Source organism: Tupaia chinensis, unplaced genomic scaffold (assembly GCF_000334495.1).
Source record: "Tupaia chinensis unplaced genomic scaffold, TupChi_1.0 Scaffold000444_1, whole genome shotgun sequence".
Classification (NCBI taxonomy): Eukaryota; Metazoa; Chordata; class Mammalia; order Scandentia; family Tupaiidae; genus Tupaia; species Tupaia belangeri.
This window is the reverse complement of record NW_006159949.1, coordinates 493,079-520,228: the sequence shown is the minus strand read 5'-3', so window position 1 is coordinate 520,228 and position 27,150 is coordinate 493,079. Positions and strand designations below refer to the sequence as shown.

The following is a 27,150-nucleotide window of genomic DNA, read 5'->3' as shown; positions in this document are numbered from 1 at the left end:
CTCGCCCCGTTTTTCTGTGAGTGCACGGGCCCTATAGCAAAAAAAAAAAAAAAAAAAACTGTTTTAAAAAATTAAAAATAAAAAAATGAAATATATAAATATAAAATACATAATTATAAAGTTTATATTAAAAATTCAAACATTTAAAAAGTTAAAATAAAAACAAAACCCTCCTTGAAGAGTATGAGACCTTGGTGAGCATGTTTAGGGCACCCTAAAATATATTCATCTGGCCTGCATGCCAGCTACAGTTCTTATGTATATGCCCACTAAAACTCCTCTGGCTTTACATGCTTTTGCCCTATTTTGCCTTTTCAGGTTTATGTGAGATCGATAGAGGAGGTGGCATGTGATGAGAGCACAACCCCATTCCTATTCAGAACCACAGCAAGATAGAACTATCAGTAGAAGGCTCTCTTAAGATCACTTAGACCAATGATTCTCTACCTGTCTGCATATTAAAATCACCTGGGGAGGGGCCAGCAGGTGGCATGGAGGTTGTGGTGCTGGACTCTCACTTGGCTGACCGTGGTTTGAGTCCTGAACCCTGCAGCTTGAAATTCACACTGGGCGTGTGTGCATGAGTCCCCAAAATCCTGAGAGGAGAATAAAGGAGAAGGGATTGCAGCATGGTCATCCACCTGAGGGGTGATTTCTTGGTTTTCTTCTGTCTGTCTCTCCCTCTGTCTCTGGTGAGCATACGCGCCCTATAGGAAACATCTCTCAAAAACAAACAAACGAACAAAAAATTGCCTGAGGAGCTCTTTAAAATGGCCACACCCAGGCTCCACTCTAGACAAATTCATTAAAAACTCCCAGGTGGTTCTTCTATGGAGGCAGAACTGAGAGCCACTGACTTAGTCTAAAGGCCCTGAATTACAGAGACAAAAACTAAGACCCACAGATCTGTATAATCTCCTGAGACCACACAGGCAGTGTTAGAGCCAGGCCTTTAAACCCAAATACTCTGATTCCAGTGATAGGCCTCCACCTCTTTGTACATGAATCCAGTGATAATTAGGTAGAATAGTATCCTTAAAAAGTTACATTTAAGAGTAAGGGTCAGATACCTGCAATGTATTTTTTTTTTAAAATTTATTATCATAGGGGTCGGCAGGTGGCATGGTGGTTAAAGGGCACTGGATTCTCACATGTCCGACCCTGGTTCAAGTCCCAGACCTGGCAACTTGCTTTCTCACTTTCCCTTTCTCTCTCTCTCTCTGGTCAAATTAAAAACAATGATAACAAATGGAATTAAATAAATGAATAAATAATTTAAAAAATTATCATTATTATTTTAAAAATTAGCCATAGGGCACATGCACTCACCAGAGAGAGACTGAAAGAGAGAGAGAAGAAGAGAGGGAAAGTGAGAAAGCAAGCATCCAGGTCCAGGACTCGAATCATGGTCAGCCATGTAGGAGTCCAGTGACTTAACCAGCATGTCACCTCCTGGACCCTTGCAATATATTTTTAAATGAGTCAACTGCACCAACAAAAATATATTTACATGGAGAACAAACTCACACAAAAATGGCAAAGTATTATCAATGTTGGATTTAGGTTTGGGGTATATGGATGGATATATATATATATAAATATATATATATATATACACATATATCCTGTTCTTTCAAATGTGCAAGTATGAAAAAAATTTTTTAGAATTATTTTATTTAACTTTATTTATTTTTAATTTTGATCAGAGTGGGACAGAGTGAGAGAGTGACAGAGAGAGAGAGAGAAGGAAAGAGAAAGGAAGCTGTTAGGTCTGCGACTTGAACCATGGTTGGCTATGCTGGAGTCCAGCACCCTTAACCACCATGTCACCTGCCAGCCCCTGCAAGTATGAAAATTTTACAAGAAATTCTAAGTTGGAGAGAAGGAAATGGTTTTGCTTGATTTCTCCCTACTCTTTAAGTCAGGAGAGAGTGAGTGTCTGGCTGCCACCTGGACTGACTGGGTTTGGCTGAGAGCATGAGGCCTGCCTGATACAGCCAATGGGCCATGTATTCTTCCCAACCTGTTGACTTTCATATGTTGCTGACCTGGCTCTCAGCCCTTCAGTGCCTTGGTTTTTTCCACCTGGGAAAGTGAAATAGTGGCCCTTTGCAGGCTCCTCCTATTGATACAGATCTTAAAATACTTGGATGAATACCATGAATCTTTAGAATGCAAAAATAGATGAATGATTTTTATCCCAAATCAGAATTGCTTGAAGTATTCTTATACACAAAGAAATTGTTTTTGGTTTTTGGTTCTCTCTCTTTAAATCAGGCATGATTGTTTCATTATTATTTTTATGTCTTGTCCCGTCAGTAACAGTCATTAAATAATGCATTAATACATTCCTAAATAAATAACGCATAGATTTAGGGATGAAAGGTCAATAAGAGGTCATCTATTCAGTGCTTTGCATTTAGGTATATTACGCCCAAACGCTGATAAAATTGTAAGATATTGTCATTGGGGTTATTTATTTATTTAAAGACACAAGTCTTCACTTTTTTTTCTTGCTGCAAACTGAAATTCTTTCTGCTAAAATGAAAACAGACTTTTCTCCTAAAATTTTGAGTTAGAATCAGGAAATGCCAAAAATTATGATAAATCTCTGTTTTCCCATTATTGTTTCAAAGAAACATGGCTTGTTCCTGGCATATTAGAAAGGTCAGGACTGTCAGCCCAAGTCTTGGAGCATCTGTGGGGATGGAGACTCCGTAGCTTTGCATGCTCTGTGTCACCTTTGAACCAGGGCAAACCCTGTCTTCTACATAGTGGGAGTCAAACTTCAGCGAGCATCAGAATCATCTAGGGGGCATGTTAAAAATTCTGATTTTGAGGTGCCGTCCCTAGAGATTCTGAATCAGTAGCTCTGGGGCGTGGCCTTGGATTGATTGATTATTTATTTATTTGTAGTTTTTGCTGCAGGGCACAAGTGCTCGCCAGAGGGCAGTAGAGAGAAAGAAAAAGAAAGGGAAAGTGAGAAATCACCTCCCAAAGGGGATGACCACATTGCAATCCCTTCTCCATTCTCCTCTTGGGATATTGGGCATGCGTACACACGAGCCTCGTGTGTTTTTCAAGCTGGCAGGGCTGGGTCTCAAACCACACAGTCGACTCTGCCTTAAGCTCCATGCCATTTGCTGGCCTGGAATCTTTATTTTTAACAGACTCAGGAGGTGATTTTAGGGCAAGTGTTTCTTGGCTCCTGTTTGGGAACATTAAGTGCACTGGGGACACGTTTAGTGATCATGAATAGTGGTTTCTCTATGAGGCAGCGAGAGATTTTGTGTCTTCCTGCCCCTCGCTTCCCTCCAGCTACTGTGCTTCTCAGCCTTTAACCCACATATTTGACAACAGGGGAGTATGAGGTCTCACTTCCCAATGTCTGTTTTCATACAGAGAGATAGACATAGGCCCAACAGCCTTTCCAAATATGACCTCCTGGTTGCTCTTTAAGCAGTGTCATAGCGTCACTGGCAAAGACCAGGACCCATTGTATGGTGACTGGTTAATGAGCTGCCAGAGTACAAGGTCTTAATTGTTTTTTGTTGTTTTTGTTGTTGTTGTGTGGTTTTTTTTTTTTTTTTTTTTTTTTGGAGAGGTTTTTGCTATAGGGTGCGTGCGCTCACCAGACAGACAGAGAGAGACAGAGAGATAGATAGTGAGAAATCACCCCCCAGGGGGGATGGCCATGCCACAATCCCTTCTCCTCCATTCTCCTCTCGGGAGCTTGGGCACGCACGCACACGCGTCCGGCATGAGTTTAAGTCACCGGGTTCGGGATGCGAACCGCGGTTGACTACGTGGGAGTCCAGCGACATAGCCATTACGCTAACTGCTGGTCCCAAGGTGTTAATTGTTAATGAACCCGTATTTGTCAGATGAAGGCTTTGTTATTTTTTGAACAGCTTTATACAGAAAAGTGTAATGAGTTATAAATCAAGTGTTAAAATAGAGTCCAAAGTTATTTGATAATGATCATTGTATGAATTATTAAATATATGAACAAGTACTCAAATGCTAAAATTAAAAAAAGGTTTAAATAGAGTATTAAAAATAAATTATTGGGCCAGTCCCTGGCATAATGATTAAAGTGACTGGATCCTGTATATCCAATCCCACATTTCAAGTCCCAGACCAGACAGCTTGAGAAACATGCTGAGCACATGTGCGTGCATGCCCAAAATCCTGAAAAGAGTAAGAAATGGAGGAGAAGGATTGTGGCATGACCATTCCCCATCGTGTGTTCCCACTTTCTCTCTCTTTTTCTAGAATTATTTCATTTAACTTTATTCGCTTTTTATTTTAATTTGACCAGAGCAGGACAGAGTGAGAGAGAGGGAGGGAAAATGAGAAAGCAAGCCGCCAAGTCCAGGATTCGAATCACGGTTGGCCATGTGAGAGTCCAGTGCCCTTAACCACCATACCACCTACTGGTCCCTCTTTTTTTTTTTTTTTTTAAATAATTATTTATTTAATTTTATTTATTAATTTATTCATTTTAATTTGGCCAGAGAGAGACACAGAGAGAGACAGAAAGTGAGAAAGCAAGCCACCAGGCCCAGGACTTGAACTGTAGTTGACCATGTGGGAGTGTCTAGAGCCTTAACCACCATGCCACCTGCTGCCCCCCCCTTTCTCTTTGTCTCTCTCCAGTGAGTACATACACTCTGTGGCTTGAAAAATAAATAAATAAATAAATTCTTAAGTATATTTGTAGAAATATCTGACAGGTAAAATGTGGGCCTGAAAGACTATTTTTGGAAAGGTGAATTTAATTTTCCTGAAATTTAAAGCTCCCTTATGCTAAGGGACTAATAGCCATCCACATGTGCATAAATGTGGGATTTCATGTCCCATGATCTTGACAACTTTTAGATGAACACCATTTTGATTAGTACAGATTTGGTAACAAGGTAGTATTTTAGTTTTTACTCAGATTATAAGAGACCGAATGTGAATGAAATACACATTCTCGGGGCCAGCAGATGGCATAGCAGTTATGTCACTGGACTCCCATATGGCTAACTATGGATTGAGTTCCAGACCTGGTGGCTTGAAAATCACACTAGGCGTGTGTGCATGTGCTCAAGATCCCAGGAGGAGATGGAGAAGGGATTGCAGTATGTCCACCCCACCCCAGTGGATAATTTCTCACTTTCCCTCTCACTACCTCTGTCTCTCTATTTCTGGTAAGCATACACACCTTAAGGCAAAAGCTTCTCAAGGGAGAAAGAAAGGAAGGAAGGAAGGAAGGAAAGAGAGAGAGAGAGAGAGAGAGACACTTTCTCTCCCTGTGACAAAGACCCATGAATGTTGCTTTGTAGAATTTCCCATTTGCAGACCAGCAGGTGGCATGGATTAAGGCACTGGACTCCCACATAGCTGACCATGGTTCAAGTGCCAGACCTGGTGGTGTGCTCTCTCACTTTGTCTCTCTCTCTCCCTTGTTTCTCTCTGGTGAACATACATGCCCTACAGCAAATTAATAATAATATAAATAAATAAAATAAAATTTAAAATGCTAAAGAACTTTCCATTTGTGTTCTATCTAACAAGTATAGTATCATAGTACACCGTGGTACAGTAAAGGTAGTACAGTATTTCCAGAGTCTAAGAGCTAAAATATTTAGCTTTAGTCATTACCATGGTCAAATTTCACTGGGCTAGAATATTGTTAAAGGAGCATTCTGTTTCAGAAATCTCTTTTTCTCTGATCATAGGACAGGGAAGTATTTCCTAGACATGTTCAATAATAATAGTGATGGCCAGCCAGGGCAGTGGTGGTTAAGGCAACTGGATCTCCATGGCTGACTACATGGTTCACTTCCTGGACACAGTTGCTTGAAAACATGCCAGGCATGTGTGTGTGTGCATGCCCAAAATCCTGAGAGGAGAATGGAGGAGAAGAAATTGTGGTGTGGCCATCCTCTCTGAGGAAGTGCTTTCTGATTTTCCCTGTCTCTCTCCTATGAGCTAAGGCACCTACAGCAATTAAAATAATAATAATAATGATAATATTTTACATGTGTCTAAAACCCCACAGTTTCAAAATAACCTCCACATACTTTACCTCATTTGACCTTTACAGTGATTTCAGGAGGAAGTCAGAGCAATGGTCCAGTTAGCCCATTTATAGAGATGAGAAAACTGAGACCTAATGTGGGTGGCAGAGTTGGGCATGAGGAACCAAGTCTTCCTGTTTCTAGTCTTCTTCCAAAGTCTTTCTGCTTTCCTTTGAGATAGAAGCTAGAACCTATTTGTACTTCTCTCTCATTATTATTATTTTAATGAACAAGCAAACACGGGAGAGAGAGTTTTTTGTTTTGATTTGTGTTAACAGAATCTTCTGTGATCGTCCTACCCAGCCTCTCTGTAAGTTAGGACTATAGGACTGGACCTCCTAGCCAGCAGTTTGGGTTGTATGGGGAACCCAACCCCAGCCTCCCATGCAGCCTCAGCCACCCCACAACAGTGCCCTCCCTTTTGTACCACTGTGCTGAGCCAGAAGCCAGAACCTGTTCTAAAGCAAGATTGGCTTCCTCCTTTTGCATAAACATCTCCCTTTAATACATGCAAACTCACTCAGTACCCTCCCCCACAACAACCTCCCTCCCCATTGTCATCTAGCCAGTAGCACAGGCTTAGACAAGGAGACAGAAGCCTCTGTTACCTTCTCCTTTTCCTGCAGTTTGCGTTCCTTGCGCTCCTGCACCGTGGTCAGGTAGTTGACAGCGGCGTACTCCAGCACCGAGAGGAACACGAACACAAAGCTGACCCAGAGGTAGATGTCCACAGCCTTGATGTAGGAGACGCGGGGCATGGAGGCGTTCACACCCGTGATGATGGTGGACATGGTCAGCACCGTCGTGATCCCTGTAACACCCAGTCTAGGTTCAGTGCTGACAACTGCACAAACTGCCCCCTACATTTTGCTAAGTCATAATTTTACATTCTCTATCCCGTGACTCAAATGAGAGATTTCCCAGGTCTGTTCTATCTTGTAAAGGTACAGAGAGGATCTGCTCCACCAGCAACCAGGCCTGCTCTGCCCTGGCCAGTTCACTGCTTATTTCCTTTTATTTAAAGCACTTTAGGAGCTTGGGCTTCTGAGATGGGCCTGACAATGCCAGGGATGCTTCAGAAAGAGCTTGTTTTGATGTGGCATTAAAAACAGTGACTGAAAGACACTTCTTTCTAAGGAAACCCTCTCAAGCTTCAGGAAATGAACACATTCTCCCTTATCTCAGTCACATTTATGAAATCCATGAAGACTGGAAATTTCTGCAAGCCTGTCAAGCTAGTTTATTCTCTACTGTACCTTGCTGGTTAAATCCTCACACTTCTCAGGGCCCAACCTGATTTTGTCCATATGTACAAAGATGAGTTGTGAGCTTTCACTGTGGAATTCAGAGTCTGCAAGGGGCTGAAACCATGGCTCCAGGAAATGCAGCTCTCCCATGCCCAGAAACTACACGTGATGGGCCCTGCCTCCAGACCCCTAGTCTGTCTAAACAAGGCCAGCAACCGAAGTTTTTGTATTTACAGAAAACATTTTTGGCATTTGCAAAATCTTATTTATCTAAGGACTCCAGTACTACCAGCTGTGGAAAACTATACCCTAAAGAGTCATATCTTTCTGAAGCAATTCAAAATTGTAGTTTAAACTCCCTGTGGTTTTCATAATACAGTGAAGGAAGCCAACATCTGAATGATGAAGGCAAGAAGTAGGAGGGAAGGTTTCTCCTCTCTGACAGCGCTCAATTAAGAACTCTGAATAATGATTTTGTATCTTCTTTACAGAGTGACTAGTTGAATAAAATAACCACCCTACCACACCTTATCAAATGCTTTTACCCAGTGAGACTCTGGCTGGCACAGCTCTGCGGTCGATCCAGAAGGACACCCATGACAACATGACCATCAGGGTGGCAGGGAAATAGGTTTGGAGCAAGAAGAAGAAAATGTGGCGACGCAACGTGAAGTTAATGTACAGACGGTTGTACCAGCCTGGGGACACAGGAAGAAACCAGTGAGGTTCCATCTGAGAGGCAAAAACAGATACATTTTCTTGGAGCCCTTTTCTCAGCATTGCTCTCAACATCCACAGAAAGTTAAATTAACGATCAATTGGCTTAAACTCTTCCCAACAAATATCTTGCCAGTGTCTAGTACAACTGCTTTCTAATTTGGTATTATCTAACTTCCCTTTATGCTATTTTTGGGGAAGTTAGAATTAAACAGAAGTACAGTTTTAGTTGTTTGTTTGGTGTTTGTTATTTGCATGCCACAAACATTTTTCCTGAGTGACTCACTGCTCAGGATCATAAACATTGCAGTGGCTCTGTTTTGTTGAGGCCAATACCGCTGAGGCAGGAGCCAAGAGATCAGGGCTCTCCTTACTGTCCCTTTTATTGTGAGGCTGGTCATTCTGTCAACTTCACATACATCAGGAAAAGAAATCGTCTGTGCATGGGATTCTAAAGTCAGATGTTCTGCTCCTCATATTCCATCTGCCTTGTGGATGTCATTTAGTATAAGGTCATTACTCAGGAAGTAGATGATACAGGTCTATTTCATTCTGACAGTCTGAGAATAACCAATTGTGGCTGTAAAACCGGGTTTAAAAAGTAAGGTTTTGGATGGTCCACAAGATCTGCCATGGGATCAAAGATGGTGCCAAAGACTGTGTTGTGAGTACATAAAGTGGATTGAAGCCATGTGCACATCCCACTCCTATCTCAGCCCAACCTAATCAGAGGATGCTAGAACTCACAGATGGTCCTGCTTTGTGTGTCCCAAAGCTTGGAGTCACAATGGCAATACAAGATGATTATAGGGGGCAGAAGTAGGTGCCTTTTTGTTTGTGTTAATTGTACTTATTATTAAAGTCATTTTCCATTTATGGTAAATAATACTAGTTTTCTGTTGAATATAGTGATGTAAGATTCATTTCCATAAAAAGTACAGGCCTGTTGTCAAGGCAGAGTGGTAAATCAATACTCCACAATGCTGAGTCCATTTGGGAGAGGTCCTGAGTTTGCATCCCAGGATCTCTCAGTGCATGCTTGTGATACTGGCTGAGACTGCAGGTTGGATTGTGGCATGATGACACTTTTGAGGGTTCTCTCTTTCTCAGGTAAGAAATAAAAATAGACCTTAAAAATAAATAAAATACAAAGGAGGAGTTGACAAGGAACAGTTAAGTCAATAATAGCATAGATAGTATATATGTAGGACAGACGTGGTAATGGTGTTATGTAAATAACTAATTTGGGAAACCCAGATTGAGTCTGTCTTAATTGAGACATGCAGAAATGAGACTATTAGAGGCTTTTCCAAGACCTCAGCCTGAGTCACAGATGAGCTTGAGTCAACTGTGTCTCCAGTGCCCAGGCCAGGACTCTTCTCCCTTAATATCCTTTTAATTTAGCAGGCAGTCACTGATGGTCTCCATGTGTATGGGCTGTGCTAGAGTCTGAGGGGAATAGAGAGTTGCCTAGGTCTTGGTTCTTGCTCTCAAGGATTTTTAAGAAACAGAATGGAAGTCCCACAGTGTGGAAATGCTCAAGATATGGGACAGTGTATATTTAAGTGCTAAAATGTCCATCTGTGTAAACAGAGAATGCTGTGGATTTTATAAAAGAAAGATGTGAACTGCTATTGGCAAAATGACTAAGAAACACCTCATGGAAGAGTTGAGTGCATGGGACCAGCAGTTGGCATAATGTCTATGTTGCTGGACTCCCATGTAGTCGACCGCAGTTCGAGTCCTGGACCCAGTGGCTTAAACTCACACTGGGTGCATGTGCGTGTGTGCCCAAGATTCTAAGAGGAGAATGGAGGAGAAGGGATTGTGGCATAGCCATCCCCGCTGGGGGGTGATTTCTTACTTTCTATCTCTTTGTCTCTCTCTGTCTTTCTGGCGAACTCAGGTGCCCTGTAGCAAAAATCTCTCTAAAAAAAAAAAAAGAGTTGAGTACAAATTGGACAGGGTGTGTGAAAAGTGGAGAGGCTCAGAGATGGATGTGAACTGTGTGCACAGAAGCCCATGATTCTTCACCTGGCTGCACATGAGGAACCCCTGGTGCTTTACAGCACTCTGGTACCTCATCTGATCTGAAGGAAGTTCTGACTTCATCAGTCTGGTGGGGACCAGGGCACATGTGTGTTTTAGAAGTAAGTTCCCCAGGTACACAGCAGCACTATTCATGACAGCCAGCAGGTAGAAACAACCCAAGTGCCCATCAACAGATTTATGGATAAACAAGTTTTGGTATATACATACCATGGGCTATTCTTCAGTCTTAGAAAGATACGAAATTGTGATTCATGCTACAATGTGGATAAATCTTAAAAACATCATGTCAATAAATCAGTCACAAAAGGACATATGTTATATGATTCTACATAGATGAAGTACTTAGGATAAACAAATTCACCTCTGTGGACAGAAATAGAATATAGATTTCCAAGAGTAGAGGGGGTAAATGGGGAGTCATTGTTTAATGGGTACAGAGCTTATGTATGGGATTTTGAATAAGTTCTGGAAATGGCTAGTGGTGATAGTTGTACAACATTGTGAATATACCCAATGCCAGTGAATTCTACACTTAGAAATAGTTAAAATAGTAAAAATTAATATTTATGCCTCATCACGCGCATGTGCACACACACACACACACACACACACACACACAAATACTAGCCAGAAATGACAACAAATTCCCCCAGGTAATTCGAATGTGCTGTCAGAGTTGAGAAATGTGTCCTACAATAGTGATTCTCAAAGTGCCAGTTCTGGAGCAGCAGCAAGGCATCATTGAGAAATTGTTAGAAATGCAAATTTTGGGGCCCACATGGGATCTGTTGAAAGAAACTGGGATTTGAGATGGGGCCCAGCATCTGTACATATTGTCCCTGGGGAACCTGTTCAAACAGATTGCTGGGCTCCACCTCAGAGTTCTAAGGCAATATTGATGCTGCTGGTTTGAACCACACTCTGAGAACTCTGTTTATTGAACACATTCCTTTAGTAGTTTGGATGGATCTGGGCCTTGTGTCGTGCTTGGATAAACACTGCTGAGGGGGCAAAGGCCATCAAGAAAAGGAAGGATTGGGTCAGAAGAGAAAGGCTGGAACCATAGGGTGAGTCCACACAAGCTTGACACCTGGCTGTTGTATAGGCTCCTGGGTTATTTGAATGAGACAGGTACTTTTAGCAAAGTTGATAAATGGAAAGTGATCTTCAAATATGGTAGGGACTACTAATCATCTATCATCCCACAACCTTTGTCTAGTCATGTCAGCTTTATTTTCCTCACTCGAATTGGCATCCACAAAGCAAATTACATTGTTCCTTAGGTTTGCACAGGGTCTTTCTGGAAGGGCTGAGAGCTGCCTTTATACTACTAGAGACTACTCTATTATTCTTCTTGCTGTCTAAGACAGCCAGGGAGAGTTGCCTTGGAAACACTGGGAAGAAGCCAGGAGCTCTGAACATATACAATCTGTGTTCCAAACAAAGAACTCGGGTGAGATCACAGCTCCTATGGCGTGGGATGACAAAACTTGTTTGTGTGTACATAGTAAACCATGGAAATGGAAGATGTGTTTTAATCGTACTTCAGAAAGACTTGAATGAGAGACAAAACAAAGATATGGACAAACAAGCATGCTATTCTAATACAGAAGATATCTAAGAGAAATACACACATGCTTAAGGCGAATTGCCTGGCCACTTACCAGCTGTCTCAGTTTTCTCATCTGTAAACTGGGAATAGTAATATCTTTACCATAGGTTTGTTAGGTAGAAATTAGTGAATCCACATAAAGCACTTAAAACAGTGGCTCATAATTAAAGTTATATGAGAAGCTATTAATGACTTTGTTGATTTGAACTTGCTAAGAATATATGTGAGAAAAGAAAATTCTATGGAATGCATAACAGAGTGGATGATGATGAGCACTGTGGGTAGAGGCTGAAATAGGCCTGAGGCTATCCTGACACCAACATAGCCTTGGCTAGGGCTGTCTCTTCCCACTATTTTTGATGCTGTGGACAGTGGGATGTGGGTGGGACAGGTGAACAGTCATGGCCATGCATGGTGGGAAGGAGCACAAAGTCTTCCAAAAGAAGACCTGGCCTTCTCAACACTGGGAAAAGGGTAAAGAAATAAGAAGTCTGCTAGGGTCCCATAGCCACTACAGAGCTGTTGTGGGTTGAATTGTGTATTCCTCCAAATAAATGGAAGTCCTAACTCCCAGTACTTGTGAATGTGATCTTATTTAGAAATAGGGTAACAACCACACTAGCCCCGTGACCTGGTGGTTAAGAGAGCCAGATCCCACATGGCCGACCATGTGGTTCAAATCCATGTGGAAAAACATGCTGGGCACATGTGCTTGTGTGCCCAAAATCTCAACAGGATGGAGGGATGGAGGAGAATGAATTGTGGCATGATTGTACCCCACTGGTGGATGTTTCCTCCCTCCCTCTCTCTCTCTCTGTCTCTCTTTGGCAAGTGCACAAACCCTCTGGAAAAATTTTTAAAAAAGAAGAAAGAGAGATAGCATGACAACCACCAGAACTAGAAAGAGGTAGGAAAGATTCTTTTTAAAACCTTTAGAGGGAGCATTGCCCTTGGACTTCTGGCCTCTGGAACTGTCAGAGCTTATCATTTCTGTTGTTTCAAGCCCCCAGTTCATGGTACTTTGTTACAACATCCCCAAGAAGCTAATGCAAGAGTTAATGGTGAGATTAGAGAGGGACTGACAAAGAGAGGAGCTCTGAAAACATGGCCTAGGGTCCACGAAGAGGTTACATTAAGCATTAAAAATTACTCCAGTGCTGGTGCAGTGGTGTGCGCCTGTAATTGCAGGTAACTGGGAGACTGAGGGAGAAGAACAACAAGTTAGAGGCCAGCCTGAGCAACCTAGCAAGATTCGATTCCTAAAAACAAACATAAATAAATAAGAATCCATAGATCTGAATATGTGAAACAAATACATTACCTCTGAAAGCTATCTTTTGTTTAGTAGAACAAATCAAGTTATAGAACAACATATAAGATATGACTTCCATAATTGCAACAAGATGGCTGGAAGGATAGTTACCAAATTGTTAGGAGTGATTACCTCTGGTGATAGGATTTCAAGAAATAGTGATTCTTATTCTTTGCTTTCTGATTTTAAGTACTGTTTATATTTTGTTGGGCTATGCATTTTTTAAATAATCAAATCTTATTTTCAATGAAAGGGGAAAGGGGAAAATGGTTAGGTCAAAGAAGAATTATGTGTTTTATTTCTCACATGAGTCAGATTATAGCAAAAATTTGCTACCAGTGCTGCTGTAGAAGGCCAGTCTAGAAGTTGTATGAAACTTCTGAATCAGAAACTGCGACAAGGAGATCTTCTCATCTGTTTTCAGAGATTCATCTCCATTCTTCCAATACAGCATCAGATCTTCATCTGTGTATGCATCTTCAGGGAGAGGAAAATAAGTTAATTTGACTCCTTTATTTGTGATTCAGGGCAAAGCAACAAGGAAATCCTATGCCATCCTGGGAGTAAACAGCTTTTAACCCTGGCAGGCAGTACTCAGTCTTGTGGTTACAAAAATGGCACAAAGATTAGAGAGGGAACAAGGTGAAATAATTAGAAATACTGATACTTACAGCTTTCCAACTCCAAAGAACAGGTTTGAGAGTCCAAGGGAAAGTGGCTGAAGTCCATGTTGCACATTGCAGTGACTGTAATCCTAGACAACCCAAACACACATCGGCTTGCACAGTGAGTTATTGGATTGTTCACCTACCCAGAGTAAGGAGGACACAGCACATGACCACGAATAGCTGCCTTCTCATGTCTGCTTCAGGAGTTTGAAAATGTAGCCACCTAAGTTACTGAACCTTAACTTACAGAATTTTGTCCTCTATAGATGCTATTGGTGCTCTGCCCAAATCCCCTTACTGGGCTGGCATGTTCCTTCCTCAGCTACTATGGGTGCTGACTGATAATGACCCACAGCTACACTCTTCTCTAGCTTTGTCCTCAACCAGCAGGGTCACCTCCCCTAGAGATACTGAGGAGGTTATGGCTACCTTCCTGCCCCCCCCCCACACACACCCAAGGCCAGGAATATAAGTAGACCAGGAAGATGTGAAATATGACTGCTTAAATCATTCAAGTTAGCCCAGAAACTAATCAACAGTAGTACTCAATAAACAGCTATTGCTACAGTTGTTATTATTTTAATCTTTATTACCAATCAACCAGAATTATGCCTATCAGAAACTCAGGGATGGAAAGTACATAGAAGAGCATTGTCTCCATCACCTCGTTCAGGCCAAAGTAATCTTGTAACCTGAGTTTAAGGCTACATGAGCTCATCGTACATTGATGGGGAAGTCACCATCAACTGGGGTAGCCATTTCATCCTTAGACAATTCTGACTGGCATCAGAAGGGTTGTACCATCCTACTTAGTTCACAGACCCAACCACAGTGACAAACTCTTGAGTGTCAGAGGGGCTGATGACACATATTGCACAAGCATTGGAAAAAGGAGCAACATATCCATGGACAGATACCTCATGCTGTAGAGCACATGGCCATCGGGGAACACCCTCAGCATGATGTTGTCAGTGGTGGTGTCATGAATGAAGGACCTTTTGGAGTGAACAAAGAAGACATCAGGGACCCAGATCTTCTTCACCAACCGCCCGTCGAAAGTCATACTCTTGTTGTTGGTGCTGGGGAAGGCCAGCCTCTCATCCTTCCAGTAATGCCTCAGGTATAGGGTCATGGTGAAGTCCTGCAAGACCGGGGGCGAGATCAGACATAAATGGCTTAGAAGCTTCCTTCCTTAAATGCACCCATCACTTACCTCTATAGCAGATGCCTCAGTCTCAGCTTCCAGTCCTGGAGCCCTGTGGTATAACAGCTAAGGCAATAGCATGATTGCAACTGGAAAGAAAATGGCTCATTTTTGTGTGTCATAAAGTTGGAGCCCAGGAGGCTGAGCACCTAGTACATCACGCTTTGCACATGAAAACTGAACCTGCAATGCCAAAAGCCTGGTCTGATGGCCAGTAGAGTAGGATTTCCTCAAAGTCATTTAGACCTCTACACATATGGTTCCTTAGCTACCTGGCTAACTATTACATTTCAGTTTAGTGGCCACTTCCAGAAACCTGGATCTCAAGCGTCCATCTTAGAAAGATTTCTACCACTAGACTTACAAAATCCTTAAAGGCAGAATTGTTTCCTGCTCACCACTGAATTCCTAGGCCCTAGTGGCCTAGTGTCAAGAAACATATTAGGAACACAATGAATACTGTGAGATGGAAAAGTGGAGAGGATGAGTAGATGAGGGGATGGGCAGCTTCAAATCCACTGTAATTTCAGCCTGAAAGCTTATCCTGTTAAAAAGTATTTCCTTACCTACATATTTGATGCCTTAAACCAATCATCTGGCCCTTATGTCATAGCTAGAGCTAAAACAGAAGTGAAAATGGGCAATAACTGCCTAAAAATCCTCTTTTGGGATAATTGGAAGATGGATGGAAAGAGGGTATGATATTAGTGGGCCCAAAGGGATCCCAGAAAGGGAGCAAAGAATGTGCACTGAGATCCTGTCCACAGAGTCTGTCCCCACCTGGTTCCAGCCTCAAGTGTATCAGCACCTGCCAGGAACTCCATTTATGCATGTGTGAGCAGCTGATACATGAGCAGGAAGAAGCCAACCAGATACCTGCTGGAAATCCTATCCAATACTCTACTTTTTCTTTCCCTTCCAGGTCACACAGCTGGAGAACATACGCTGAGGGACATTGCCCAGGGGAATGCCACACTGCAGAGCCACAAACACAAGCTGTGGATGTCACCTACCTACCACCTTCTTTGTGCTGCGGTCTGCCTGCCTTCTCACAGGTTGGTGATTGGTCTAAAAGAGGCAGAGTGTTCTAGGCATCTCTCTCTGGTATCCTGACCCATGTTTGAAAGAAGACAGGAGGGTCTTCACATACACAGTGGATATCTGGGCTGACTCAGGTCTAAGGAAGATAGGCTGGCCTCAGGCTCAACTGGTTTTAGAGCTGGACTCAGCTGTTGGGTATCCAAAGGGGCTGGCAGTGTGCACTCTTTTGCATCTTAGAGACTGTCCCATTTGTATCTTTCCCAGCTAGACTCTCACCTTTTACCAGGTTCTGGAGCTATTGTGGAGGTGGTGGGGTGCCCAACATGAGTATCATATCAGTTCTGCTGTGCAGGGTCAGTTTAGGAGCCAAGGAGGCCCCACCCTTCAAGGGTGTATAATGACATTGCAGTGGGAAGGTGGAACTTTCATTCCACATGTGGTTCAAGGGCATCCTATGGGCCCACCCATACTGGGCTAGGCTCAGAGATTAGAAGTAAAAAACAAAAGACAAGTTCCTGTGCTCATGGAGCGTATAGTCAAGTGTAGAACACAGCCAAATGTAAGAAAACCCAAAAATAAATATAGCACTAGTAGAAGTGATGATGTGGGGTATGAAGGAAAAACAAAAATCTCTAGATCAGGTGGCCAGGGACCCCTCTTTGAAGAAGCCTCATATTAAGTGAGACCTGACGAATAAGGAGACAGTCATGGGGAGAGCCCAAGCAAGACACATACAAGGCCCCTGAGGCAGAAGAAAGAGAGTGATTGTGAAAGAACAGAAGGTGAAGAGACAGGGTTAGAGGGGCTGCCCACACGGGCACAGCCTGTACCATGGAAGTCACTATGCCATGGTCTCTCCAAGCATCCTGGCTGCACGGGCCCTCCCTAGAGACTTCCCAGTTAAGGGTAAGGCATACCATGTCCACCTCGGAGATGCTGTCCAAACTCTCCACCTGTACGTCCACGCCCACTGGGATGGCAGGGCCTGCAGAAAAGCAGAGACAGGTGGTTAGGGCATATTCTTCTCTAGCACCAGCTGGGAGGCCCCAACTACCTTCCGTGAGGGAACCAGGACTGGAGCAGTGACTCAGAATTTTGTGAGAGTTTTCTGCTACTTCCTGATGTGTTGGTGCTTGAGCTCTTTCTCCAGGAGCACAGGGACTATATCTGCCTTTGTGCTATTCCTGGGCCACAGAGAATTTTTAATTCGTGCTTGTTGAGTGAATCAATGAGCTAGATCACTACTTTTTACATCCCAAGGCTGTTTTATACGGTATAGGTAATAATGTTATTCTTGTACCTAAGTGGAGACACTAGTCATTTATCCTTATGTCCAGGACAGAAAGGACTAAGAACCTTGACTTGGGGTAGGGGCATCAGCATGTCCAGGTCTGGATCCATTCAGTCATTTAAACTCTGCCTACACAGTACCAAACATAGACCTGGCGGCCTGCCCTCTAGAATCCTCCAACCTAGTACAAGAGCTTCTCTATGCAAAATTAGATCACAGTGAAAGACAGTCCTGTAAAAGATTTTGAAATCTTTCAGGACATGTCAGGTGAGAAGCATGAGAATACATGGCTGAGAAACTAGCACTCAGTTTCATCTGGTCAGTGGCAAGATCTCTAAAACCGCTTATCTGTGGGGTTACATGTGGGGTCCTGTCCCTTTTTCTTGAGCTGGGGATGGTTACCTTTGCAGTGAGTTCATTTTGTGACAATTTAGTGAGCTGTACAGTTGCGTATGTACATTATACTTCAGTAAAATGTTTCTTAGATTTTACTATTAAGGAAAAAAAAACTTAGAAAGAGAAAACCTCAAAAATGGGGTTTCAAGCACATCAATAAATGCCATTACACTTAGAACAAAAAATGTGGGGTCCAGCAGTTAGCGTAATGGCTATGTTGCTGGACTCCCATGTAGTCGACTGCGGTTTGAGTCCTGGAGCCAGCGGCTTAAACTCATGCTGGGCACGTGTGTGTGCGTGCCCAAGATCCCGAGAGGAGAATGGAGGAGAAGGGGTTGTGGTGTGGCCATCCCCCCTGGGGGGTGATTTCTCACTCTGTCTCTGTGTCTCTCTGTCTTTCTGGCAAGCACATGCACCCTATAGCAAAAACCTCTCCAAAAAAGAGAGTATAGGGAGTCAGATGGCACACTGCCATTGGAGAGTGCATTGACCAGGTGCACCGGGGTCCTCTGAGCCCTGACCAGGGAGTGCGAGACAAGAACATTCTGACCCACTATGATCTGAGCAGGTGAACCTGAGGGAGCAGGGTGAGTCTGGGTGTCTGGGACTGACAAGAATGAGCAGGGACTGAGACTTTGGCTGTGGGCTGGGAAGGAGGATCAGATATCCTGACATGGAGTAAGTAGGAGCTAGAAGGCTCACTCCTCAGCTCCAGCCCAAACACAGGGTGGGGACCTCTCAGGTGGCCCAGAGCATGAAGTGGCTCACTGACTCTCCCTAACTCTCCCCTAAAGATGTACTAATGCTTGAAATCCTATCATTAAAGATTTGGTGGTTTTGGTCAAATCTGATAGAATGGAAGTATTTTATTACCGGTGGGATCTAGTAAGTATTTCCTATGTTCTTAAACATGACAACAAATAATACAACGCTCTATTTTTTTATTAGTATTTTTTCCTCTCAGAAAAATCATGGCATAAGTTATCTTTCTAATTACCTCTGTTCCTCGATAAATACCTTAGGCCAGGGCTCATGAGCAAGCCTTGTTCTGACAGGGCTTTGAGTGCTGAAAGTAAAATGGTCAGTGTGGGAGGAGGCCCCTTGTAGCCTGTGTTTCTCCCACCAGGGGCTCTCCACACAAAGGGGCCCTGTGGGCAGCCTGGCCAGGCTCTGTCCGAGTACCCAGACCTATACACAATGCTTCTGGTTTCCAACATTCCATCAGGGGAATAGGAGCTGGTTAATTTCCTCATCCTCTGTCTCTTCTCTTAGTGTAAGACAATAAAATGGCGGCTCAGACTCAGAGATCTGCACTCCCAGTGCTGTCTCCTGTGGAGAGTGTGCTGTCCTCTCCCCTTCCCCCTTATTCCTTTCTCTTAGGCCAGGTGACCTACTACAAAGTATAATAGTTCCAAGAGCCAAAGAGAAGAAACAATGCCATGATCGCCCTTTTTAGACCTGCTTTCCAATGGCCTGGTTTTCAAATAATGTGCCCAGTGTTTGACCAGGAGCTGGTTTTGGCTCAGGGCATTTTCCAGGTGAAGTGTATCAGCTTGCTTGGTGTTGGTTACTGCCTCTGTTTGGGGGGCTTGCTCTCTACAGCTTCAGCCACTCTTAAAAGGAGAAATTTAATAAAACTTATGAAAGTGGCACAGTGTTCTGGAAGTATTGCTCATGTGACAGGCAGGTCGAGGTCTCAGGTGCCTTGATGGTTGGAGGTGAACAATCTGTGTGTTCAGGAGGCTCCAGAGCTACACTCAAGGGGACCCACACCTCAGGCTTGAACCAATGACCCTGCTGTCCCTGGGCTGAGCTTTGCCTTTTACGAGCCCCACTGCTGGGCTCTCCCGAGCTCTCCATTTTGTGCCTTTTTCCCAATCTCATTTTGGGAGAAATTTTTCCAAATTACTGATATTTTTCTTCCTTCCATGAACAATTTTATGTTTGAGGGAGCTGAGTTCTATGAGGTGCTAGAAAGAAAACTGTCTTACTAAACTAACTAGGTGTTCAAGACTTGGCCCCTTAAATTGCTGTGGGATTTCCCCCTTCTAGCAAGGTCTGTGAGCCAGATACAAATCCTTATGGGTTTCCCAGCAGTGTGTCCAAGGCAGCATACAGAAATTACACGTTAATCAAGGGCTCTTCTAGATTCCTAGCCTTCTGATTCCTTTGCGCATCGTCCTGAGACCAAACATTTTCCCACTAGTTCTTGAAGGATAAATGTGAAATAGGGTTTTAACATAAAATGAAAACAGTTGCCAACAGACATCCTGCCCTAAATAAAAGTGTTTTCAAGCAGAAGGAACACGGGGGAAAGCTGGAAATGCAAGAAAAAGAAAATAAAGAACAAGATGGTATATATGGCATAGTCTAAGTGAATATTGAATATATTAACAATGTATTATGGGATCAAAAAACTAATGTAAAATATATAACAAAAATAACATTTAAGTAGGAAAAGTATAAATATGGAGAGAAAGTGTTCTAAGGTCTTTGCATTGTCTGGGAGAAGAGTAAACACAGTGAATTAACATACATGTATGATGAGCCAGAGATTCAAGTTGTTTTCTGGGGAATTACCAAAAACTAGTGAAAATATGTACTTTCCAAACCCACATAAGAAAAACAAAATAGGGGCCAGGTGGTGGCAGAATGGTAGAAGACAATGCTCTGGGGGGCAATTCTACAAGGAAGGTTCCCAGTTCAATTCTAGGGACTTCCCTGAATACGTGGGGCACGCATTTGCCCATGATCCTGGGCTAACTGAAGCTGAGGGTGGGTTGTGGTATTGGGATCCTTTGGAGCTACTGTCTTTCTGTCTGTCTGTCTCTTTTTCTTGCTCACAGAAGAATAAACTTAAAAAAAATTTTAAAGAGAAATACCAAAACAAGAATAATTAAAAATAATCATTCCAAAACTAAACAGAAAAGGAAAAAGAAAAAGAAAAAAAAAATGAGCATAGAAAAGATTGATAATAGGATGATAGATTTTCAGCCATACTTAAATAATTTAAAAAATGTAAATGGACAGAATGTTCCAGGTAACAAATATTTTCAGGCTTGATAATTCAGAAATATTGAGTTTGCCAGACTGAATTAAGAAACAAAATCATGGAGGGCTGGCTCCATGGTCTGGTGGTTAAGGCAGTTAGATCCCACATGGCCGATCACGTGGTTCAAGTCCTGGACCAGGTAGCTTGAGAAACACATTGAGCACATGCATGTGTATGCATGCCCAACATCCCAAAAGGAGGGAGAGATGGAGAAGGGATTGCAGCATGACTATTTCCATGGGGAGTGCTTTCTCCTCTCTCTCACTCTTTTTCTACCTCTCTCTGGTGAGGACATGCTCCCTCTGGCTAAATAAATAAATAAATAAAACCATATGTAAATTAATGGGCATGGTTAAATAATATCATAATACATTCATGTATCTAAACATCACATGTATCTCAGAATTATACATTTTTTATTTTTATTTGTAGTTTTCAATGAAATATTTTTAATTAGCTAGAGGGCATGTACACTTGCTGTTGAGAGAGAGAGAGAAAGTGAGAAAGCACCCACCATGGAGGATAGCTATGCCGCAATTCCTTCTCCATTGCTTTGTTTGGAATTTTAGGCATGAACGCATATATGCCTGTGTTTCAAGCCACTGGATCCAGGACTCAAATTGTTTAGTCAGCCGTGTAGTATCCAGCTGCCTTAACCACTATACAGACAGCTGATTCCAAATTTAAAAAAAAATAATAATAATTTTAAAAAAGAAACAAAACCCAGGGGCCAGCAGATGGTATAGCAGTTACTTTGCTGGACTCCCACAAGGCTGACCGCGGTTTGAGTCCTGGACCAGTGGCTTGAAAATCATGCCAACCATGTGTGCATGCCCGCCCAAGATGCCGGGAAGAGAAAGGAGAATGAAGGAGAAGGGATTGCAGCATGGCTGTCCCTCCCAGGGAGGTGATTTCTCACTTTCCCTCTCATTGTCTCTGTCTCTCTCTCTGTCTTTCTCTCTCTCTCAGGCTAGCACACATGTCCTAAGGCAATAAATTTTTTTTAAAAAAGAGAAAGAAACAAAACCAACACTATGCTATTAAATTAACTGAAAATATAAGAAACAGAAAAGTTGAATGTAATGGATGCAAAACAGAACACACAAATACTAACTCAAAGAAAATGTGTGTAGTTATACTTCATTAAGCAAAGTAGACTTAAAAAGGATAAACGATCCTCCTAAAAAGATAGGAGGATCATTTCATAAAAATAAATGACTTAATTCATAAATAACATTTAATAATTCTAAATTTGTGCATATTTAATGAGGCCCCAAAAATTCACAAAGCAAATATGAACATAATGAAAAAAATACATAAATCCACATCATAGCACACATTTTAATATGTCTCCTCAGGATTTAATAAAAACAGCTGACCAAAAAGAAAACAAAAACAAAAACCAGTGAAGATATATATCATTAAAACAATGAGCAAACTTGATATAATGAGCATATATAGACAGTAAATGTAAAAATTACATAATATACACTTGTTTCAACTATACATTTATAAAAACTGGCCAGGGACCATATTACCAAGTAATTTCAACAATTTTTTTTTTACAGGACCAGCAGGTGGCATGGTGGTTAAGGCACTGGACACTCGCGCATGGCTGACCACGGTTCAAATCCTGGACCTGGTGGCTTGCTTTCTCACTTTCTCTCTCTCGTTATCTCTCTGTGTGTCTCTTTCTGGTCAGATTAAAATAAAATGAATGAATAAATAAAAATTAAAAATTAAAAAAAAATTTTTTTAGAAAGATTTTTGCTATAGGGCGGATGCATTTGCTGGAGAGACAGAAAGACAGAAAACGAGAAATCACCCCTTGTGGGGGATGGCCAGCCCACAATCCCTTCTTCTTCATCCCTCTCTTGGGATTTGGGCACATACACAGATGCACCTAGTGTGAGTTTTAAGCTGTAGGGTCCAAGACTTGAACCATAGTCAACTATGTGAGAGTCCAGTGACATAACCATTATGCCATCTGCTGGTTCCAATTTCACCAAATTTTAAGAGACTAAAACATATATTAAGCTGACATCAGTGAACTTTAGAAATAAATAACATAGGTTACTAAAATCTCCATATATTTGGAAATTAAGCAATATGTTTCTAAAAAACCCTCATGTCAATGAAAAAACAATAATGAAAATTTTATAATATTTTAAATAAATGATAAATGAAGAGTGCATATCAAAATTCATGGATTGTAGGGGAGTATTTCTTTTTTTTTCAAGTTTTTTTTTTTTTTTTGGCCATAGGATGTGTATGCGTACCAGAGAGAGACAGAGGGAGGGAAAGTGAGATATCACCCTGCAAGGGGCATGGCCATGTTGTAATCCCTTCTTTTCCATCCTCCTCCTGGGGTTTTGGATACACACACACATACACACATGGCATAATTTTCAAGCGGCCAGGTCCGGGACTCAAACTGCAGTTGGCAACGTGAGAGTACAGTGCCTTATCCACCATACCACCTACTGGTTCCCTGGCCTATTTTTTTAGCCTCTGGGTCTGGGAACCAAACCATGCGTTGGCCATTTGAGATCCAACCAACTTAACCACCTTGCTGTGGGTTGGCTCTGCTTTTAAAATCGAGTCTTAAATTTAAATAATTTAATTTTAAAAATTTAAATGACTTCACCAGCAAATTCTATCAAAGGTTTAAGAGGGCCCAGATGTTGTATCACAGCAGAAACAGTGTCCTGCAAAGCTGGAAGCCACAGGCCAACTGTGACTTTGGATCCCCATGTCACCTGAAAACATGCTTCCAGGCACCCAGAACCCCAAGGAGCTATAGGACGGAACAGGGGATTGCTGCATGGTGAGACCTTGTCTTGGGTGCTCCTCTCTCTTTTTCCTTCTCTCTTGCATGCATGTGCTATCATTAAAAAAAAAAAAAAAGTCATAAGGAGGAAATAGCACTAATCTTACACAAACTCTTCTAGAGAATATCAAACAAATATTTAAATACATATGTAGAAAGAGCTATCAAAAGATAACAATTCATGTTAGGAAGTTACAACAAGGACTACATGGGAAAGAAAGCAAAATTACAGATCAAGCTCACTCATGAATGTAGAATCAAACATCCTAAACAAAATATTAACACATTTGGGGCCAGCAGGCAGTGTGGCAGATAAGGGCGCTGGATTCCCACATGGCTGATTGTGGTTCAAGTCCCGGACCTGGTGGCTTGCTTTCTCGCTTTCCCTTTCTCTCTCTCTCTCTGGTGGTCAAAAAAAAAAAAAAAAAAAAAAAAAAAAAAAAAAAAAAAAAAAAAAAAAAAAAAAAAAACAAACAAAAAAACGAACAAAAAACTAACAATAACAAATGGAATTAAATAAATAAATAATTCTTTAAAAAATATTAACACATCCAGCGCTAAATAGAAAATGATCATAAATTATGTCCAAATCAGATTAATTCCAGGAGGCATGGTCAGTTTTAACATTAGAAAATCAAAGACTTCTATCTTCAATAATAAATAACAAGCTAAGTATTTCACACTAACGTAACTATTGAAAAGTAAAAGTTGGAAAAAGTATAAAAACTTCCTTCTAAAGATATCTAAGTTAACAAACCATGAAAGTTATGACATTATTTGCATGTTGCATGTTAGGTATATGATACTTTAAAGCAATCATGTAAATGATTAGATTAATAAAATAGTTTAATAAGATTTTTGAATAAAGAGTTAATATATAAAAAATAGTATTTCTATATACAAGCAAAGTTAGAAAAGGAATTATTTTCAAAAACACCATTTAGGGGATCAGCAGTTGGCATAATGGCTATGTCACTGGACTCCCATGTAGCCGACTGCGGTTCGGACCCGGTGGCTTAAACTCACACCGGGTGCATGTGCGTGCGTGCCCAAGATACGGAGAGGAGAATAGAGGAGAAGGGATTGTGGCGTGGCCATCCTCCCTGGGGGGTGATTTCTCGCTTTCTATCTCTCTTCTCTTCTCTGTCTGGCTGGCGAGTGCACGTGCCCTATAGCAAAAAAATAAATAAAAAAATTAAAAAATTAAAAAAAATCTCAAAACAAAACAAAACAAAAAACAAAAAAAACCACCATATAGTAGGTGGTGTGGAAGTTAGGTGCAGGATTTCACATGGAAGACTCCATGGTTTAAACTGGATTCAGCAGCTTTTTTTTTTTAAATTTAACTTTATTTATTCATTCATTTATTTATTTCAATTTGAAGAGAGGGAGAGACAGAGAGAGAGAGTGAGAGTGAGAGAGAGAGAGAGAGAGAGAGAAAGAAAGCCGCCAGGTCCGGAACTTGAACCACAGTCAACCACATGGGAATCCAGTACCCTTAACCACCAAGCCACCTGCCAGTCCCCGGATCCAGCAGCTTGAAACTCATGCCAGGCACATGTGCATATGTGCCAAAGAGCCCAAGAGGAGAATGAAGAGAAGGGATTGCAGGGGGGCCATCCTCATTGGAGAGAAGAAAGTGTAATTTTTCTCTCTGTCTCTTCTGTCTCTCTGACAAGCGCATGAGCCCTATAGCTAAAAATAAACAAAAAAAACTAAACAAAACGTAAAAAACACTATGAAAGTGTCAAAATACTTAGAAATTAGTAGATAGAAAAAATATAACAAAGTATTTGAAAATCCTTTATGCAAAAAACTTGAAAACATCATTAAGAGAAGTTAATAAAGACCTAAAGTAAATTGAGAAATATATTAATGGATTAGAAGATCCAATATTGTAAAAATATTAGTTATTCCTATATTAGTTTATAGGCTCAATGTAATTGCAGTCAAAATCCTATTAGGTTTTCCTGTAGAACTTGACAAGAAGCATATTAGAAAATTCAAAGGCCTGGGGGTTAGCAAGTGGCATGGTGGTTAAGGCATGGACTCCCCACATAGTCAACCATGGTTTGAGTCCCAGACATGGTGACTTGCTTTCTCACTCTCCCTATCTGCCTCTCTTTGGTCAAATTAAAGAATAAGAACAAGCAAATAAAATTAAATAAATAATGATTTTTAAAAGTTCAAAGGTCTAAAAGCAATCATTCTTGGAGAAAAAGAGGGTTAGAGAATTTGCTCTACCAGATATTAAGGTTTATAATAGAATGAAACAGTAATTAGGAAGTGAAGAACTGGGCTGGCCCCATAGCACAGCAGTTAGGCACATTGGGAGCCAAATCCTATATGGTTGACTGTGGTTTGAGTCCCTGTCACACCAGTTTGAAAAACATGTCAACCACGTATGTGTGTGTGTGCCTAAATCCTGATGGGATAGAGAGGTGGGTTGCGATGTGACCACACCACATGGTGGGGAGTGCTTTCTCTCATTCTCTTTCTCACAGGTGTGCATGCTAAAGCGCACACATCTCGTGGCAGAAAAGGAAAAATGAAGAGCTGACATGAAGATGGACAACTGACGAATGGAACAGAATAGGAATCTAGAAACACATACACACTTAAGGATACTTGATTCATTACAAAGTCTGCAAATCATTACAGAAAGAATAATATCTTTTTTCTTTATTCATGAAAGAGTTCATGTGCACACATAGGAGAGCAGTAGAAGGAGAGAGAGATGAGCACCTTCCACAGGTTCTGACCATGCCACAATCCCCTTCCTCCAGGTCTTGGGCACTGGCATTTGTGCCCAGTATGTTTCATGCTGGCCAGTCTAGGGATTTGAACCACCATCACTCTGTGGGATCCAGTTTCTCTTGAGCAGCACATGTGGGATCTTCTGTGACATGGAGCTAGTCCCCAAAATAATGAATATCCCAGTATCTTTAATAATGAATGCTGAAACAATTGGCTTATCATATGAACATCATCCAATACATAAAACAATTCAAGGTGGAAAAAAAAAAAGACAGGAAGAAAGAAAGAATGCTCTAGAATATAACAGGAGAATATAGTCTTATCTCAGGATAACATATGGGTAAATATGTGTTACAAATAACATATGTATTTATCATACACAAAAAGCACTAACCATAAGGAAAAGATGAATGTATTTATTTTATAATGAAGACTATCTGGCAAAACTAATTCTTGGTGTCAGAAGTCAGGATAATGGTTAACCCTGGGGAAACAGTGACTGGTATGATAGGCTTCAAGGGTGCTGGAAATACGATTTCTTTCTTTCTTTCTTTCTTTTTTTTTTTGAGAGGTTTTTTTGTTTGTTTTTTTTTTTTTTTTTTTTTTTTTTGCTATAGGGCGCATGCACTCGTCAGAAAGCCAAAGAGGGACAGAAAGCGAGAAATCATCCCTCAGGGGGATGGCCATGCTGCAGTCTTTTCTTCTACATTCTCCTCTCGGGATCTTGGGCACACATGCACACGTGCCCGGTGTGAGTTTAAGCCACCAGGTCCAGGACTCGAACCACGGTCAACTACATGGGAGTCCAGCGTTTGTAGCCATTACACTATCTGCTGGTCCTGTTTTTTTTTTTTTTTCCCTTTATTTATAAGAGAGCATGTGCACATGTGAAAGAGAGAGAGG

General features: G+C 41.5%; 1 protein-coding gene and 1 long non-coding RNA gene across 3 annotated transcripts in view; one reads left to right on the top strand and one right to left on the bottom strand.

Annotated features, from left to right (window-relative positions):
• Positions 1 to 15,958, top strand: part of LOC106735578 (uncharacterized) — a 72,168-nt gene extending 56,210 nt beyond the window's left edge. Inside the window, exon 3 of the long non-coding RNA XR_001370875.2 lies at positions 15,803 to 15,958. This is a non-coding gene — a long non-coding RNA (uncharacterized LOC106735578). The remainder of the gene's footprint in view (positions 1 to 15,802) is intronic.
• GABRR2 (gamma-aminobutyric acid type A receptor subunit rho2) overlaps positions 1 to 27,150 on the bottom strand; it is a 63,742-nt gene that overhangs the window by 2,748 nt on the left and 33,844 nt on the right. For both annotated transcript variants that reach the window (XM_006155299.3, XM_006155300.3), the window contains exons 3-8: positions 16,839 to 16,906; positions 14,594 to 14,817; positions 13,680 to 13,762; positions 13,345 to 13,485; positions 7,861 to 8,013; positions 6,677 to 6,879 (exon numbers count right to left, since the gene is read on the bottom strand). In XM_006155299.3, the coding sequence (XP_006155361.1) occupies positions 6,677 to 6,879; positions 7,861 to 8,013; positions 13,345 to 13,485; positions 13,680 to 13,762; positions 14,594 to 14,817; positions 16,839 to 16,906 (872 nt within the window). The remainder of the gene's footprint in view (positions 1 to 6,676; positions 6,880 to 7,860; positions 8,014 to 13,344; positions 13,486 to 13,679; positions 13,763 to 14,593; positions 14,818 to 16,838; positions 16,907 to 27,150) is intronic.